The sequence below is a fragment of the Amblyomma americanum genome, chromosome 7, assembly GCF_052857255.1.
Source record: "Amblyomma americanum isolate KBUSLIRL-KWMA chromosome 7, ASM5285725v1, whole genome shotgun sequence".
Taxonomy (NCBI): Eukaryota; Metazoa; Arthropoda; class Arachnida; order Ixodida; family Ixodidae; genus Amblyomma; species Amblyomma americanum.
The window spans coordinates 140256296-140270328 of record NC_135503.1 but is presented as its reverse complement, the minus strand read 5'-3'; the positions used below and the strand labels follow the sequence as shown (position 1 = coordinate 140270328).

The window sequence follows — 14033 nt, the reverse complement described above, 5'->3', positions numbered from 1 at the left end:
AGCATGAAGAGTGAAGATGAGCACCCCAAGATGCATATCATGCAAGCTCATTTCCATCAGTACCATGTCTCTCGCCAAGACGTTTCAGCACTTCTGCAGCCTCAATATGGCCAAGCACACCGCAAATAGCATTTGCTCATCTCTGTGCACAACGGTGCGCTTAAACTTTTATTGTTAGAATGACAATTTCCAAAACTAAAAGGTGCGATTCCGATCTGTACATGGTGCCCCCTCATTCACTCTCGAATGACAGCTCACAGACACGCCATTTTTTTATGCAGTAAGATATATAACACCCTACAAAACCTCACAAAAAGTGTTTCACATCTAACAACTGAGCAGATATGAGTAGGGGTGCGCGAATACTGAAATTTTCGAATACGAATCGAATGAGAATGTGAAGAAAAAAAAGGCTTCGAATATCGAATCGAATATCAAATATCTGTTCGAAACAAAATAAAATATTTCAGAAAATGATAAACAAGCAAATGTTGTTGCCCTTATTTTTTTCAAAATAATGTATAGTCTTTGCAAATGCAATAAACAAAACTAGACTGTCTCAGCACAGTATAAAAAACAGAATATGCACAGAAATGCATACTACTTGATTAGCTAGCATAACAGTACCCAACCTGTAATGTGGTCATGCAAAATTAAATCCATGAAATGACATGAACAAAAACTAACAAAATAGCAAGTAAAACTTCGTTACTTCAGAGTTCAAGGGACTGGAAGAAATGCTCGAATTATCCGAAGCTCATTTATAACGCCGCTCCCAACAAAACGTGGCCCATCGTGCAAACACCTGTAAACCCTGGATGAGTGCCCAGTTTCAGTGTGATGAAAGAACAACGCGAACGTAAGTGATGGGGGGAATGCACATTGGCATTGGAACGGTGAGACTGGTTCTAAAAAGGTATAAGAAATGACCAGTGACACACCAGCCAGCATCCAAAGGCGGCGCAGGGCTGGAGTTGAATTACTAGCGAATGCACAGCCCGACAACTGCAGGTGCCGCGGGCGAACGGCGAAGCTCAGAAACCGAAACTATGCGGCCGACAATTTTTTTGGCCTAGCAACCAGAGCCGTCCGAATGTCGTCGCGCCTGCCATTAAGCGCATTTTAGAGGTGCACGGGTTGAAATGCACCCCACAACGGGCAGGATTTTTCAGCATCTCTTGTCCTGTTGCGACACCACGACTCACCCCTTTGGAAGTCTCACGGGAAATTCTGCAAGTAGGCTTTCTGCATATCATAGCTGAACGAGATGGCGGAGGCCACGCTCAGAGAGTTATGAGGACGACAGGATGAATGCCATGGGCGTGGGCATTAAGTGTGTAACATATTATGAAAGGATAAAAAAAAGCGGGCCTTCGAGTTGTGATTGTTCGAAGCAGGTTGCCGGCCATCTCGTTAGTAGCATGTGATATGTGAGAAAGCCCACTTGCAGAATTTCGCACGAGGTCAAGCCTCGGCTTCGGAATGCAATCAGTCCACGCGGGATAAACGACGGCGAAGCGAACAGGACCTTTATATTGTTTTCATAAAACTCACACTCAATTGTGAGATAATTTTTCCAGATACTACGGTTTTGCCACAGTCGAATTTATGAAATTTATGAAAATTGGCGCGGTATACAATCACTGCAGAATCTTCGGAAATTTTTTATTATCAATTTCCAAATACGAATCGAAATCAAACATATTCAATTGGTATTCGAAATTTTTAATACTTGCACACCCCCAGATATGAGATATTTAAAGCAGATAGGAAAGGCAGCGACATGCTGCCACATCAAAAAAGGCAACGGGCCCTCCTTACTATCGAATGCACTTGGGTCGATGCCAATGCCTGCCACATAAGTCTTCCTATGGAAACATGCCACAGCAATCTTCACTCTGCTCACTACACACTGAAACATGCAAGGGGCCGCAGTTGGAAAACAGTATGACAAACTTAAAAACACAACTATCTTCAAAACAATCCACCATGAGAGCACATTGAATGTGGAATGCAATAGTGCTGACAGCAAGGAGCAAAAAAAAGAAAAGAGTAAATAAGCACACTAAAAGCGATAGCGTCAGATATTGAGCAAGAAAGATTGCACTAGACGACGCCAACCACCGTAGCAGCGCCAACTAAAAGGGCATTAAAAGGGCATTGCTCACCGTTTTTCTGGTAGTACTTGGAGTTGTGTGTCCACCGGAAGCCCGTGCAGAGGCCGAAGTCCGTGAGCTTGATGTGGCCATCACGGTCGATGAGTACATTGTCTGGCTTGATGTCGCGGTGGATGAAACCAAGCTTGTGGACGCTCTCCAGGGCGAGCACCAGCTCAGCAATGTAGAAGCGTGCCAGGGGCTCTTCGAAGATGCTGAACCGGATGAGGAGCGACATGAGGTCACCTCCCGGGATGTAGTCCATGACGAAGTACAGGTTCTGCTCATCCTGGAAGGAGTAGTAAAGCTTGACGACCCACTCGTTGTCCGCCTCGGCCAGGATGTCGCGCTCAGCCTTGACATGAGCCACCTGGTTGCGCTTGAGAACGTCCTCCTTGCTCAGTGTCTTCATGGCATACAGCTGGCTCGTGTCCTGAAACAAGGGCAGGGGTGGTTCCTATCACCTTAATAGCACCAAGGACCACTGATTGAATTTCAGGAACCCAAATTTTTCTGCCCAACGGAAAACTTACATTCTAGAAGAGCGCTGATACGGGCTGGCTGCTATGTGTTGGCAGAAAGGGTGTAACAGCGTTAAGACGAGACAAAAGGGAACATGTGCGTCATGTTCCCTTTTGTCCCGTCTTCAGGATTAATTGGAGAGATATGAGAGAGGCCTTTGCCTTGCAGTGGGCATAGTCAGGCGGATGATGATGGTGAACGCTGTTGCGTCCTTTCCATCAAAACTTAACAATTTTTTTACCAGTGGATTCGGTCGTTTTTATATACCCTGATCCTGCAAGCCAGGACCACTGCCCACAACAACAATTGCACACAGACAAAAGTAAGAAACCAACATGAATATGGCTCCCGTTGCCCACAGTATGATTAGACAGCTTTTTATTATACTGCAGAGACCCATTTTCATTTCCACACTCCATGACATTACAGCACTGCGACATATGTCTTGTCAACAACAGTTTCAGTGGACCAGAGCTTACAATTCAACCAAGAAATGCAAAACATTGCCATGCTATCTTGTAACAACTCAAGGCACTTCAGTGGTGGTGCAGAGCGAGCCCTGCTTTTCAACGAAAGACACTATGAAGAAGGGTAAAATCATTTTTAAAAAACAAAACAATTAAAGCCCCTAGTTTCCCCACAATCCTGCGAAAATTCGGCTTTGGGCGTTTTTGGCGAAATTGTGTGTTAGCAACCACATTCTCCATTTTGATGTTATGAGACCGAGGAAATCAATGGACACAACAGAACGATGGGAACGTGATTAATTATATCATCTCAATTCTCTTGAAAAGTAGATTCTGGTAACAAACAAAGTCCCTGACGATGATGAAGATGAATTTTTATGGTGCAAGGGCAGCTTTGGCCAAAGAGTGCCATGGCACAAAGTAGTTTTCATTTCACAAGGTGGGGTCAAAGACCCATTTCCCAAGGATTTCACCCTATAAGACGAGCACCAGGCAGGGGAAAGCTTGTACCCATTGTATCACCGATGGGTACCCGGCGGCACTGGGGACCGAACCTCGCACCTCCCGCATACGAGGCGAATGCTCAAACCACTAGGCCACTGCTGCGGTTCAGACAAAATCCTGCTGATGGCTCCACTCAAGCAAGCTAGCATGTGCAAGAACACATTCACAACCTTCTATGGGAAGAATCAAGATACTGTCGCCACTCGGAAGCAATATTACAGCACTATTTGCATGAATATGACGCCAGTATTTTCATTCATATAATCTGTTTGAGGACACACCTCGTATCATATTCAGAACCAAGCTACGAACATAGTGTGAATATGTTTCCTCTTTTCTTCGAGATTCCCACACCAAGCTCGCCCACCAAGCTTCTGAGCTGTGAGGATAATCTGAAAACACATTTTAATCCGTTGACAGCCTCTTTAATATGAAGCGGCACTGTGTGTGCGCATCTGCAAGTGAACCACCATGCATCAGCCCCTTCACATGCGCCACAGCCGAAGAGAGACTGGTACAGGCTCTCACCTGCTTGCGGACGAGGGCCACCTCGCCAAAGGCCCCGACCCCGATGCGCTTGAGGTGGCTGAACATGGACTTGTCCATCTTGGCACGGCTCCGGCGAATGTAGTTGGACTCCTTCTGGTAGAGCATGTTCCGGATCTGGTGTTGGGCTTCCTCGGAGAGGCCCACCTTGGCCATTTCAGCCTCCAGCTGCTGTCGCCGGTGTTGGCGCTGCTCATGGCTTTTGAGGATGTTCTCCACGTGCTGCTCCATGAAGAACTTGTACGCCTCTGGCGAGTAGTTGCGCACCTGCGAGGGAGGCCCATGCTGCAACAGCGCCTCATCCCTGCCTACGACCAGCCAGCTCGCGATGGCCAATTAAGGCAGTTAAAAGAAGGCCAGGCTTTCTTCACCTCCCAGACACCTTTCAATCCTCCCTTATGGTTCACACTGTTTGAAGATGCATTCACAATATTCCACCCCTGATCATTGGTGTCATTTTCTAAAGGAGAAATGGCTTTCTTCAGAAAACTTGCCATAGTGCTGCAGCCCACGCACCTCACCCAATAAAGCAATGAGCACTCACCAGCTTTGATGCACCAAATGGTTATAGCCAGTATTCCGCAAACTCTCAAACAGTGAGTGCAATGAAGCTGAAGTGAACTGCTCATAACACCGACAGCTGATTTGCATTAAAGGTGCACCAGAGAATACTCTGAACTCGTCTTTTTACGGCGGGAACTCAATCTATACATTCTGAGCATTCTTAGAAACTTCGAATTATTGTCCTGTGTGGCCGATTTCCCTAATTTAAATCAGATTAAACTTCCTGGCTCCCGCCTTTTTTTTCCAACTAAACGCTGAAGGCAGGAGGAGTCAGCCAATGCATAGAGTACCTTTCAGCCAGTCCCGTGGCAGCTTGCCACTCTGCCATCGGTGGAGTGATATGTAAATCAAAGAGTGCACGCATATTTTTATTTCTGTGGGCCTAATTTGTGGCTATGTTGTCTGCGACTGAAACTATTCACAGAGACCTAAACACAAAATAAAAGCAAAAGCGAAGCCTCCACGGGACTAGCTGAAAGGCACTCCATGCGTTGGTTGAGTCCTCCTGCCTTCAGTGTTGAGTTAAAAAAAAAAGCGGGAGCCAGGCGTTTAATCCGATTTAAATGAGGAAAATTGGCCGCACAAGACAATAATTCGAAGTTTCTAAGAATGTTCGGAACGTGTAGATCGAGTTCCCATGGTAAAAAGACGAGTTCAGATTCCTCTTTAGTGCACCTTTAAATGGTAATCGAAGTTGCCTAGCCACACCAACAGTCGCCGCAAAAGACGAATGAGCCACAAAGGGTTGCAGCTGTGGCAACTGTTGCAATTAAAATAAAAGTGTGAAATGCGCCAGTAGAAGTACATCTTCACACCACATGCTGACTTTGTGCACTAAATGCTAGATGATACCAAGACATAGAACAGAAAGCACTTGATGCTTGGTCCTACTTTTGTATAGTAGATGTTGTGCTGAGCTCTTGTCTCACTGTGACTAAATTTCATGCGTCTTTTGACACCTTTACATTCTCGCATAAAACGTAGCAACAGGGCACTGAAACAGAGACGAGGTCCATACCTTGGAGGCGCGCCTCTCTTCCTCCTTCTCCTGGGGCCAAGCCCGGCGGATGGGGATGGGTGACTGGTGTGTTGTCTTGCCCCGGCCCGAGTCGTGCGTAGAGTCCGACTGGGTGGATGGCGACGACGCTGATGTGACCGACACGAACGAAACGGGCGACTCTGAGCGAGACGCCGAGCTCGCCGTGTCGGTGGCTACGGGCGAAGCCTTGCGCAGCCCCCCACTGGCTCCGAGAGTAGCGCCCACCAGGGCCGACACCTGCGACGTGCAGATGCTCGCCACAGTGGTCACCAGATCCGAAGTGGCCGACGCAGTTGTTGTGGCCACCGTCCTGCCGCCAAGAAGCGCGGAAGACGTCTTGCCACCCAGCGCGGCGGCGGACCTCTGTGCCGCCAGCGCCGCCACGGAGGACGCGTAGCTGGGCGGCTCGGTGGTGGGCACGGTGGTAGGTGGAAGGGGAGGCGGTGGCGGGTCGTGGCGATGCAGAGCATAGGGGGGCGGCGGGGCCCCGTTGTGCGCCGCGTACGGCGGGGGCTGGGGCTGCGGCGGCTGCACGGCGGTGACCGAGGCTACACCTCCTCCACCCTGGTTGGGGTAGGGCGGTGGTTCGTGGGGCCTCGACGAGGCGACCGAGAAGGCCGGAGGTGGAGGCGCGGAGGCGAAGTTGTAGGGCGCCAACGGCGCCGTGGGCGCGATGGCCGTCTGTAGGACGGGCTTCTGGACCTGCGTACTCTTCACCGACTGCATGATGACCGGAGACTGGGACTTGGCCTGCCGCGCAGAAAAGGCCTGCAGGGGCCGCGGCGGGGGCGGCGGGACGCCGGACGGCGGCGGTGGTGTGTAGGCCGGCGGCAATGCACGCGACTTGGAACTGCCGGAGGCGACCGAGTACTCGCTGCTGCTGCTCACGGTCGTGTTGGCGGGGCTCTGGCGGCCGCCCGAGCTGGACGAAGCCGCGTAGGACGGCGCTGAAGACAGGCTGCCGCTGCACGGGTAGGGCGGCGGCGCGGCGCCGCTGGGGTACAGCAGCCGGCCGCCACCCATCAGGGGGCCCTTGAGCGGGCCGGCAGAGCCGGACGAAGCACTGCTGTAGCCGCCCACCGAGGAGGGCGCCCGGGGCGGCTGCTTGAGTAGCGGGTGGTGGGAGCTGCTGGTCAGCTGCGCGGCGGCCACCCCTCGGGGTGGGGGCGGCGGCGGAGGGGGCTCGCTGGGCGGGAAGTCCGGCCGCTGCACGGGGCTGTCGGAGCGCGCCGCCTCGAGCATGGAGCGCTCCCAGAGGGGCACGCCGTCCGCCTGCAGGCTCGCCTTGCGCAGAGCCTTCATGCCGGGCTTGCCTGCGCACGCCACCGCCCCAGCTCAGGTCGCCTGATCACACATGACTCGATCGGCTTCACTCGCTCCAGGCACGGACGACCGGATTAGCTGGATGCACGAAAGCACGCCTAACGCGTCCGGCCTCGAAGCACGCACCACCGGAACGAGCAGGAGACGCTAGCTGGCTACTCCGCGTCTTCCGCTGTCGGCCTGATCGAGCACCGGGCGACTGACACGCGGCGCGCTCCCCCGTGACGACGGTGCAGCGCTGACCGGGGAGGTATAAATAGAAGGCCCCGTCCGTCTGCGTGCGTCAAGGCGGCCCCAAACAAACGCGCGCTCGGGCCCTGGCGCGGGGCCCCAGACTCGTCTGGCCGCTGCCGGCCGCGGCGCGAGCCGGATTCCTGCCGTTTTGTTTCTAGGCGTGACTCAAGGGCTCTTGGCAAACGCGGTGCGAGCGCCCATTTGACTACACCGTCTTCTTCTTTGCAACCCTCCCCTCTGGCGCGGCGAAAGCGGCTGCAACGGGGTTCGATTTCTGGGTCGCGCTCTAGCCACGACGAGGCGCGTAGAGAAACGCGGAGGCCCCACGTAACGGCACTGGCACCGCGCAACGCCGGCTGCAAAGCCTCCTCTCGCGAGACTCACTGCGTTCGTCAAGCAACGAAACTACGGATTTCAGCTGACTAAACTATTTAAAAAGCAATAATACTGCACAAAAGAAGCCAGGACGAACAAGAAGCCACGGACAAGCGCTAACTTACGCTAACCACCAACATCCCCGAGCTTATTCTCTTCTTACTTTCGCGGATTGTCTCGAATCGGTGTTTGACGCCGCGAAGGAAGTCGGAGTAAAAAGGCGAAATTCTGTCGCATCGATAACGCCACGAGCGCATTCAGATGTCAGCCAAAACGGAGGGGAATTCCTTCAAAAGCGGGCGTCTGTAGGCATAAAGGAAGCAGAAGACAAGCGGAAGACAGGAAAGTGCTTCATAAGGTTACCTTATCACCAGAGCCACGCTTTATTCCGGCGGCGTCTTTTGCGAAGTTACCGTATACCTAATGCGACTCGGCTTGTCCTCTTCCACGGGCAAAGCCGTGTTTACACACGATGACACGGAAGTGTGGTCATGCTTTCGTGCTTCACTTTTTTTTTTTACGCATGGTACAGGTACAGTCTTGGCCACACTTGTTCAGGCGTGCATTGGAACCTCGCGTGTGCCGTAACTGCAGCCCAACTACGTGGCTCAAAAACGAGTCCTAAGACTTATGACGGCAGCCGTAGACCCCTGATACTACATGGCGCTGGTTATCTTCCGCGGTATTTCTAAACATTACGTACACTGTTGCGAAATGCAAGCATGCAGTGTGTTGACCGGCCTCAAACGACCATGTCACAGATCGAGAGCTGCCGAGGCAAGCACAGAAGCGAGGCAGTTGGTAATGAAGTTTGATACGTAGCCGCATTTCAGGCAATATATTTACAGTGCACATGACGTCATGACGCGTTGACGTACAACAGCAACTGCGTCGCCACCACTTCGCCTGCTGCTTTGTGCTGGAACATACATGTGCTAGTTCCCAATGCCCATTATGCGACAATGACTGAGGCCGCTCCTTTTTCTCCGCCAGTTTACCGTTACCGCGCAGCCCAGAGCCGGCGAGATGGAGCAGCGGCCAAGGGTAATACCCCTGTCGCACGGGCATTTCGCGGGCCCTCGAACCGATAGTCGATCGACTCAGAGGCGATCGAGCGCTGCTACACGGGCAGTTTCAATGGCGATCGAGTCAACAGCAGCACGGAACTCCATCGAAATTGTTGTTGTTGTTAGCCTATCAAAAGATGGCACATACCCACACTGGGGGATCGGCCGAAAATCGGGTGGCTATTCACCTGAACGCAGTTAACAAAAAGGAAAAGCACGTGGGAGCGCAACACCGGTGATTTCGAGGTTCTTCGAGCGCTGCCCAAGGTTGCTAGCGTTGCTTCGAGCGTCGCCAAGCGCACTTTCGTACACGACACATTCATGGTACAAAAGCATGAACAAACATTAGTCGCCTAGACTTTAATGCTAGCAGTCTGTACAATAATTCTAAAATTGTATCAGACTGGTTTTAAGCGCATTAAGGGCATTAATTTGGCGTTGCCGTCTTTGCGTTGTTGGCGTACTTTGCGTTGACAACATGGCGGCGCCCTGCCCGCCCGCTTCGCAGCGATAACAGCTTCGTCGCTAATTCCTCAAAGCAATATCGTGTTCTAAGCTGTTGTATTCGCCTTCGATTTTCCCATTCTTACCCTCGCATAAAGTTTCAAGAGACAAATAGCTTTTGTTTTTCAGATATCAAGGCGACCTCCCATGTGTTAAGCCTAACGAAGCAGCGCTCCGACGCAGTTGGACTGGCTTGGTTTTGACTCGTCTTGTATTAGAGTGGCTACAGCAGTGTCTGCATCTGTCCGTCGCGAACGTGCAATTAAAATGGTTTTAAACGACATGCGCGTATGCGTGTATTTAAGCATTTCGTATACATTTATCAAATATTTTTGTTATTTTGTAAAATCTAAAGTAGCGATTGTGGCGCCACACAAGCATAGCGTGAGACACGAGAACCATTTCAATGGCCATTGAGATTTGCCGTGTAGCAGCGACACAACAACTTCAAGTTCGATGGTGATTGAGAATCTCGAAGACCCTCGACCCGATCGGCATTGAAACTGGCCGTGTGACAGGGGTATAACATAAAGCGCTGCAATGCAGCGTGGGCCAGCTGGGCGTGCCTACCATGCTCAACGGCAAGGCCACGCTGGCAAGAAGAGCGCCGCCGGTGACGATATGAGACTGGAATGACTCGACGCGGCATCAGCGCGCGGCCCGGTCAGAGGTTGTTGACGAATGCTGCTCTCGACAGCGAGCCTGAATACTTCGCAGAGACCGGAAGAGGGGCGAGCGACTGGCTCTCCTTTCAACTGCACCGCGAAGGGACCAGCAGACTCTGGCGGCCGACGTCACTATCTCGGCATCTATGTTAGAGAGTTTTAGAACGGGGGGGCATGCACGGTGGTGCTCCCCTATTCCTCTCATCGATAGGGCCCCATTCTTCTTTTAAAAAAAAGTGGGTCGGGCCGAGTCATCGCGACATGAGCATACGCGAGCCTCCCAACGACGCGCGTGAAAGCTGCACTACACCGCACTCCGGACAAACTCTTGTACGGCGCTGTGACGCGGCAGACCTGAAGCTCGGGACCTGCAAGATAGTGCGGGGGCTTCCTCCTCACGTTTCGAAGCCGACCCTCGTTCGTACCATCTCGCATCGGTTGGCCTCGCTTACGAAGCAGCCGAACAGAGAGGCGCACATTCCCAGACGCAGAGCAAGGACGAGGATACGGTGCCTCCTTCTTCGCTCCGCTGTACACTGGCTATGTGCAACACCACACATGACTCGGCCCTCCCTGTGATCTTGTGCAGCGCAGAGAGAGAGATGGGGCAGCACTCACTGGACGGCGCACTCCGGGACAGCCCGTTGACCATGGGGGGAGGCGGCGGAGGCTCCTTCTCCTGGCCATACTCCATGCCCTTGGAGGCGCTCCATTTGGAGCTGCGCGAACTGGTGTCCTGCGAGGAAAAGAGACGCCGTGCATGAGGAAGGGCACCACTCCGCCGCGAGAGACTCGAGATACGGGCCCACGTTTATGCCTCGGGAGACACAAGGAATGATGAATACCCACTGACGAACAAATAAAGCACAGACAAAAATTAAAGCAGCTCCCATCTTCCTGCCACGGAGCAGTGACAGCAGTAGGTGCACGTATCGTCCCACCCATGGTGATGTGGTCGGGACATCACGGTGGTGCGGTCCAGGCAGACCACGCAACCCAGACCACACCACATACCACCATAGATCGCACGGCTTCGGCGGGTGAACCAAGGCAAGGCTCCATTCTCCGTGGCCCAAAAAGTCATCACGTGATGCTATAACCTGGCGACGTTTCTGTTCATGCAGATATCATGATCAGCATTACTACGTCTACTGTGGGACAAAGGCCTCCCCCATACCTCTCCAATTAACCCAGTCCTTATTGGATACCCCATGCAGATGTATTACTGCGTTATTCCTACAAGTCTGCGCGTCATCCTTGTGCACAGCGCTGAAGCCGTGCGTACCACACACACACAAAATTGAAGTTATGCATTAGCCCGTGGGCAAAGTCCTCGTCCTCAGAGTGCTTTCTGGTCAATACGAATCAGCATCCAGCCAATAGCTGCATGAATAACTCAGCAGATACGACGCAGTGTTGCTTTGTTAGCCGAGCAGTGTACCGATCGAGCACAAGAATGACATGGACTGTCCATGTCTTAAATCTAGTAAAGCATCCGCAAACACAAATAGCTGTAAAAAAAAAATCACAGACATCATTGCTATTCACGCGGCAGCGTATGCGTTAGCACGTGCCACATCGTGTACGCGTGTTAACGCGCTATGCATCCTTCGCGGAACCGACGCACTATAGGCGGCGGGGGTCACCGTCGTCTGCACTTACCACCCTCTCCATTCACCTGCCCCCACTACGCGCGGACAGTTTTCGTCCCCTCCACTCAATTGGCGCGCCGCACCTCCTCTCTATCCCTCTCCACTTCTGATTGGTCGCCCGGCTTCTTCCCCCGCCCTCCTCTCCCTATCCTATTCCCCTCAGCGGCATCACACAACACCAGACGGACAGATTTCGCAAAGATGGCAGTAGTAATGCTAACGCATTAAAAATGCAACGCGCCATGCACCGTTTCTTATCGTCGCACAAAATGTCGCCGACCGGTGTAATTACGACCCTTTTCCATTGATTTGACTCCATTACACTAGATCCTGCCAGAGGTACGCAGACTGGCAGGCATCGGCGATATTGGAGGCCTGGTGTCGCTTGATCCAATGATGCATCAGCAACCTTTGTATGGTTCGAACGCTTTGTCAATATGAATCGAAACAGCATCAGGCCGCAGAGCCTACATGAAGTATTTTTTGAGCGTCGCTTGTCATAGCCTTCGTTTGGGCGAAAGCTTAAAATTTACCTCAAAATTATTATTATTTAGCTTAAAGTTATTGCGCATTGGATTTCAAGAGAAGACAAGCGCAGCAGGGAGCGAAGAAAGTTAGGTGGCCGGACAAGATTAAGAAATTTGCGGGCACAGGGCGGCCGCAGTTGGCACAGGACAGTGTGAGAGGCCTCTGTAATGTAGCGGGTGCAGTCAGGCTGACGATGGTCTCGTCGTCAAGAGCAGCTGTAAGTATAAAATGTGGTGCAGCGAACGAAGCGGACATGAAGGATGACGACGACGAACTATGTCATCACTGTTTGCGCCAGTACAACAGGATGGGACCTTATGTTTCACACAGCAGTCACTAGCGAGTGGCCCCATCTCTGCCACAAATACCAAATCATTGCGGGCGTCTTTCGCAGAAATGGCTGAAAGGAAAAAAAAATACTGCGCACGGTCATTAAACGTGCGCCGCAAATGGCAATTAGTAGAATGGGCAAGAAAGGGAACAGAAAATAAAAACTGCCGCAAATGACAGCAGGAGCTATGCCCCGACACAGGGCTTCGACTGGACACTTTTGGCATCGTTCTCGTCCCGCCGACACGGTGCGCCTCTTCTTGCAAGGCTGGTCGGCGAGAACGGGGCTGACTGCGGCCCAAGCGGAAAACGCGGCTGCGGCGATATCGTCGTAGCCACGTTTACCGCTTTCAACAGGTGGCACAGTGGTCCCGTACCATACGGGAACCCGCGGCCCGTCCGCAAGGCTTCGAAATGGACAGCGGATGTATCGGCTCCGGGCGATCAACGCGGTGTCATCTACCGAGAGAGACCCGGAGGCACCGGTGGAAGAAGGTGGAAAGACGCGACAGATGCCTGTTTACTCCGGGACGAGCTTTTAACGCGATAGCGTTAGGGAGCTCATTTCGCACAAAGCCAAACGTCGTTGGCCATGAGCCAAAAATCGCCAAAAAATCTGCAGAGAAGCAACCTAGGAGTTATACGGGCCAGCTAGGTCACGTGACCGTCATCACAACCTGTCCACCATGGCAGGTGGCAGTTAATGATTGGTCGAGAGAGGTTGCTCGGAAGAACAACCTGGGACTCACAAGCCCCACCGGTGACAGCACCGGCCATCGCAGGGCAGTGGCGCATCGCTTAACCGCTGCACCACTGCGCCGGGAGTGGTATGAGGACTCCCATGGAACTATGAATGTTAAGTAGAGAATGACCAATTCTACATATATGGACATTTCCCTATTTATTACCTATCGGGTCATACCCTTAAGACGGAGCTTAAGTGCCGTCTCCAATTTTTTGTCCGGTGTCTTCCCCTGCGAGTCACCTACCAGCTACAAGTCTGTATACTTCTGTTTGCCCCTCCAAAATGCAAATGCTTGTAATTATTTCTGTCTTCTCATTCACAACCTCCACCCTCATCCTGCCTCTTCATTCCTGCTGGGAAGCACGCCAACGACACAAGCTATGGCGGCGAAATTGGCGCGCTCCCAAGAGACAACGTCATGAACTCACTGCTGGCTGCTGGTATACAACACTGCTGGCGGTTATGCTTTGGTGCCGCAGTGCCGGATCTGATGGAAGAGCTGTACAATTTAAGATAGGTTTGAAAACCCGCCGCATGAAGGCTCGTCGTTTGCCGGCCGCATTCCTTAACTCCAGGTTTAGCATCGACGTTACTTCTTGCCATTATCGTCTGATGTCTAGCATTAAGCATACAAGACATACAAAGACGGCCAAGTCATGTGAGGCGTAGCGGCGCGCTCACACTAGCGGGAAGCGAACAGCCAATGAGAGGCGACCATGACGTCAAGACAATGTCGGCGCGATTTGTAGGAGCGGTGCACCTGGCAGCGTTAAGGTGCACCCCAATGCCTCCCGATACCGGGAGGCATTGGA

General features: G+C 52.2%; 1 protein-coding gene across 3 annotated transcripts in view; it reads right to left on the bottom strand.

Annotated features, from left to right (window-relative positions):
* Positions 1–14033, bottom strand: part of LOC144096623 (serine/threonine-protein kinase LATS2-like) — a 74961-nt gene that overhangs the window by 5869 nt on the left and 55059 nt on the right. For all 3 annotated transcript variants that reach the window (XM_077629440.1, XM_077629442.1, XM_077629441.1), the window contains 4 exons: positions 10585–10702; positions 5778–7111; positions 4178–4462; positions 2169–2589 (listed from right to left, as the gene is read on the bottom strand). In XM_077629440.1, coding sequence (XP_077485566.1) covers positions 2169–2589; positions 4178–4462; positions 5778–7111; positions 10585–10702 — 2158 coding nt within the window. The remainder of the gene's footprint in view (positions 1–2168; positions 2590–4177; positions 4463–5777; positions 7112–10584; positions 10703–14033) is intronic.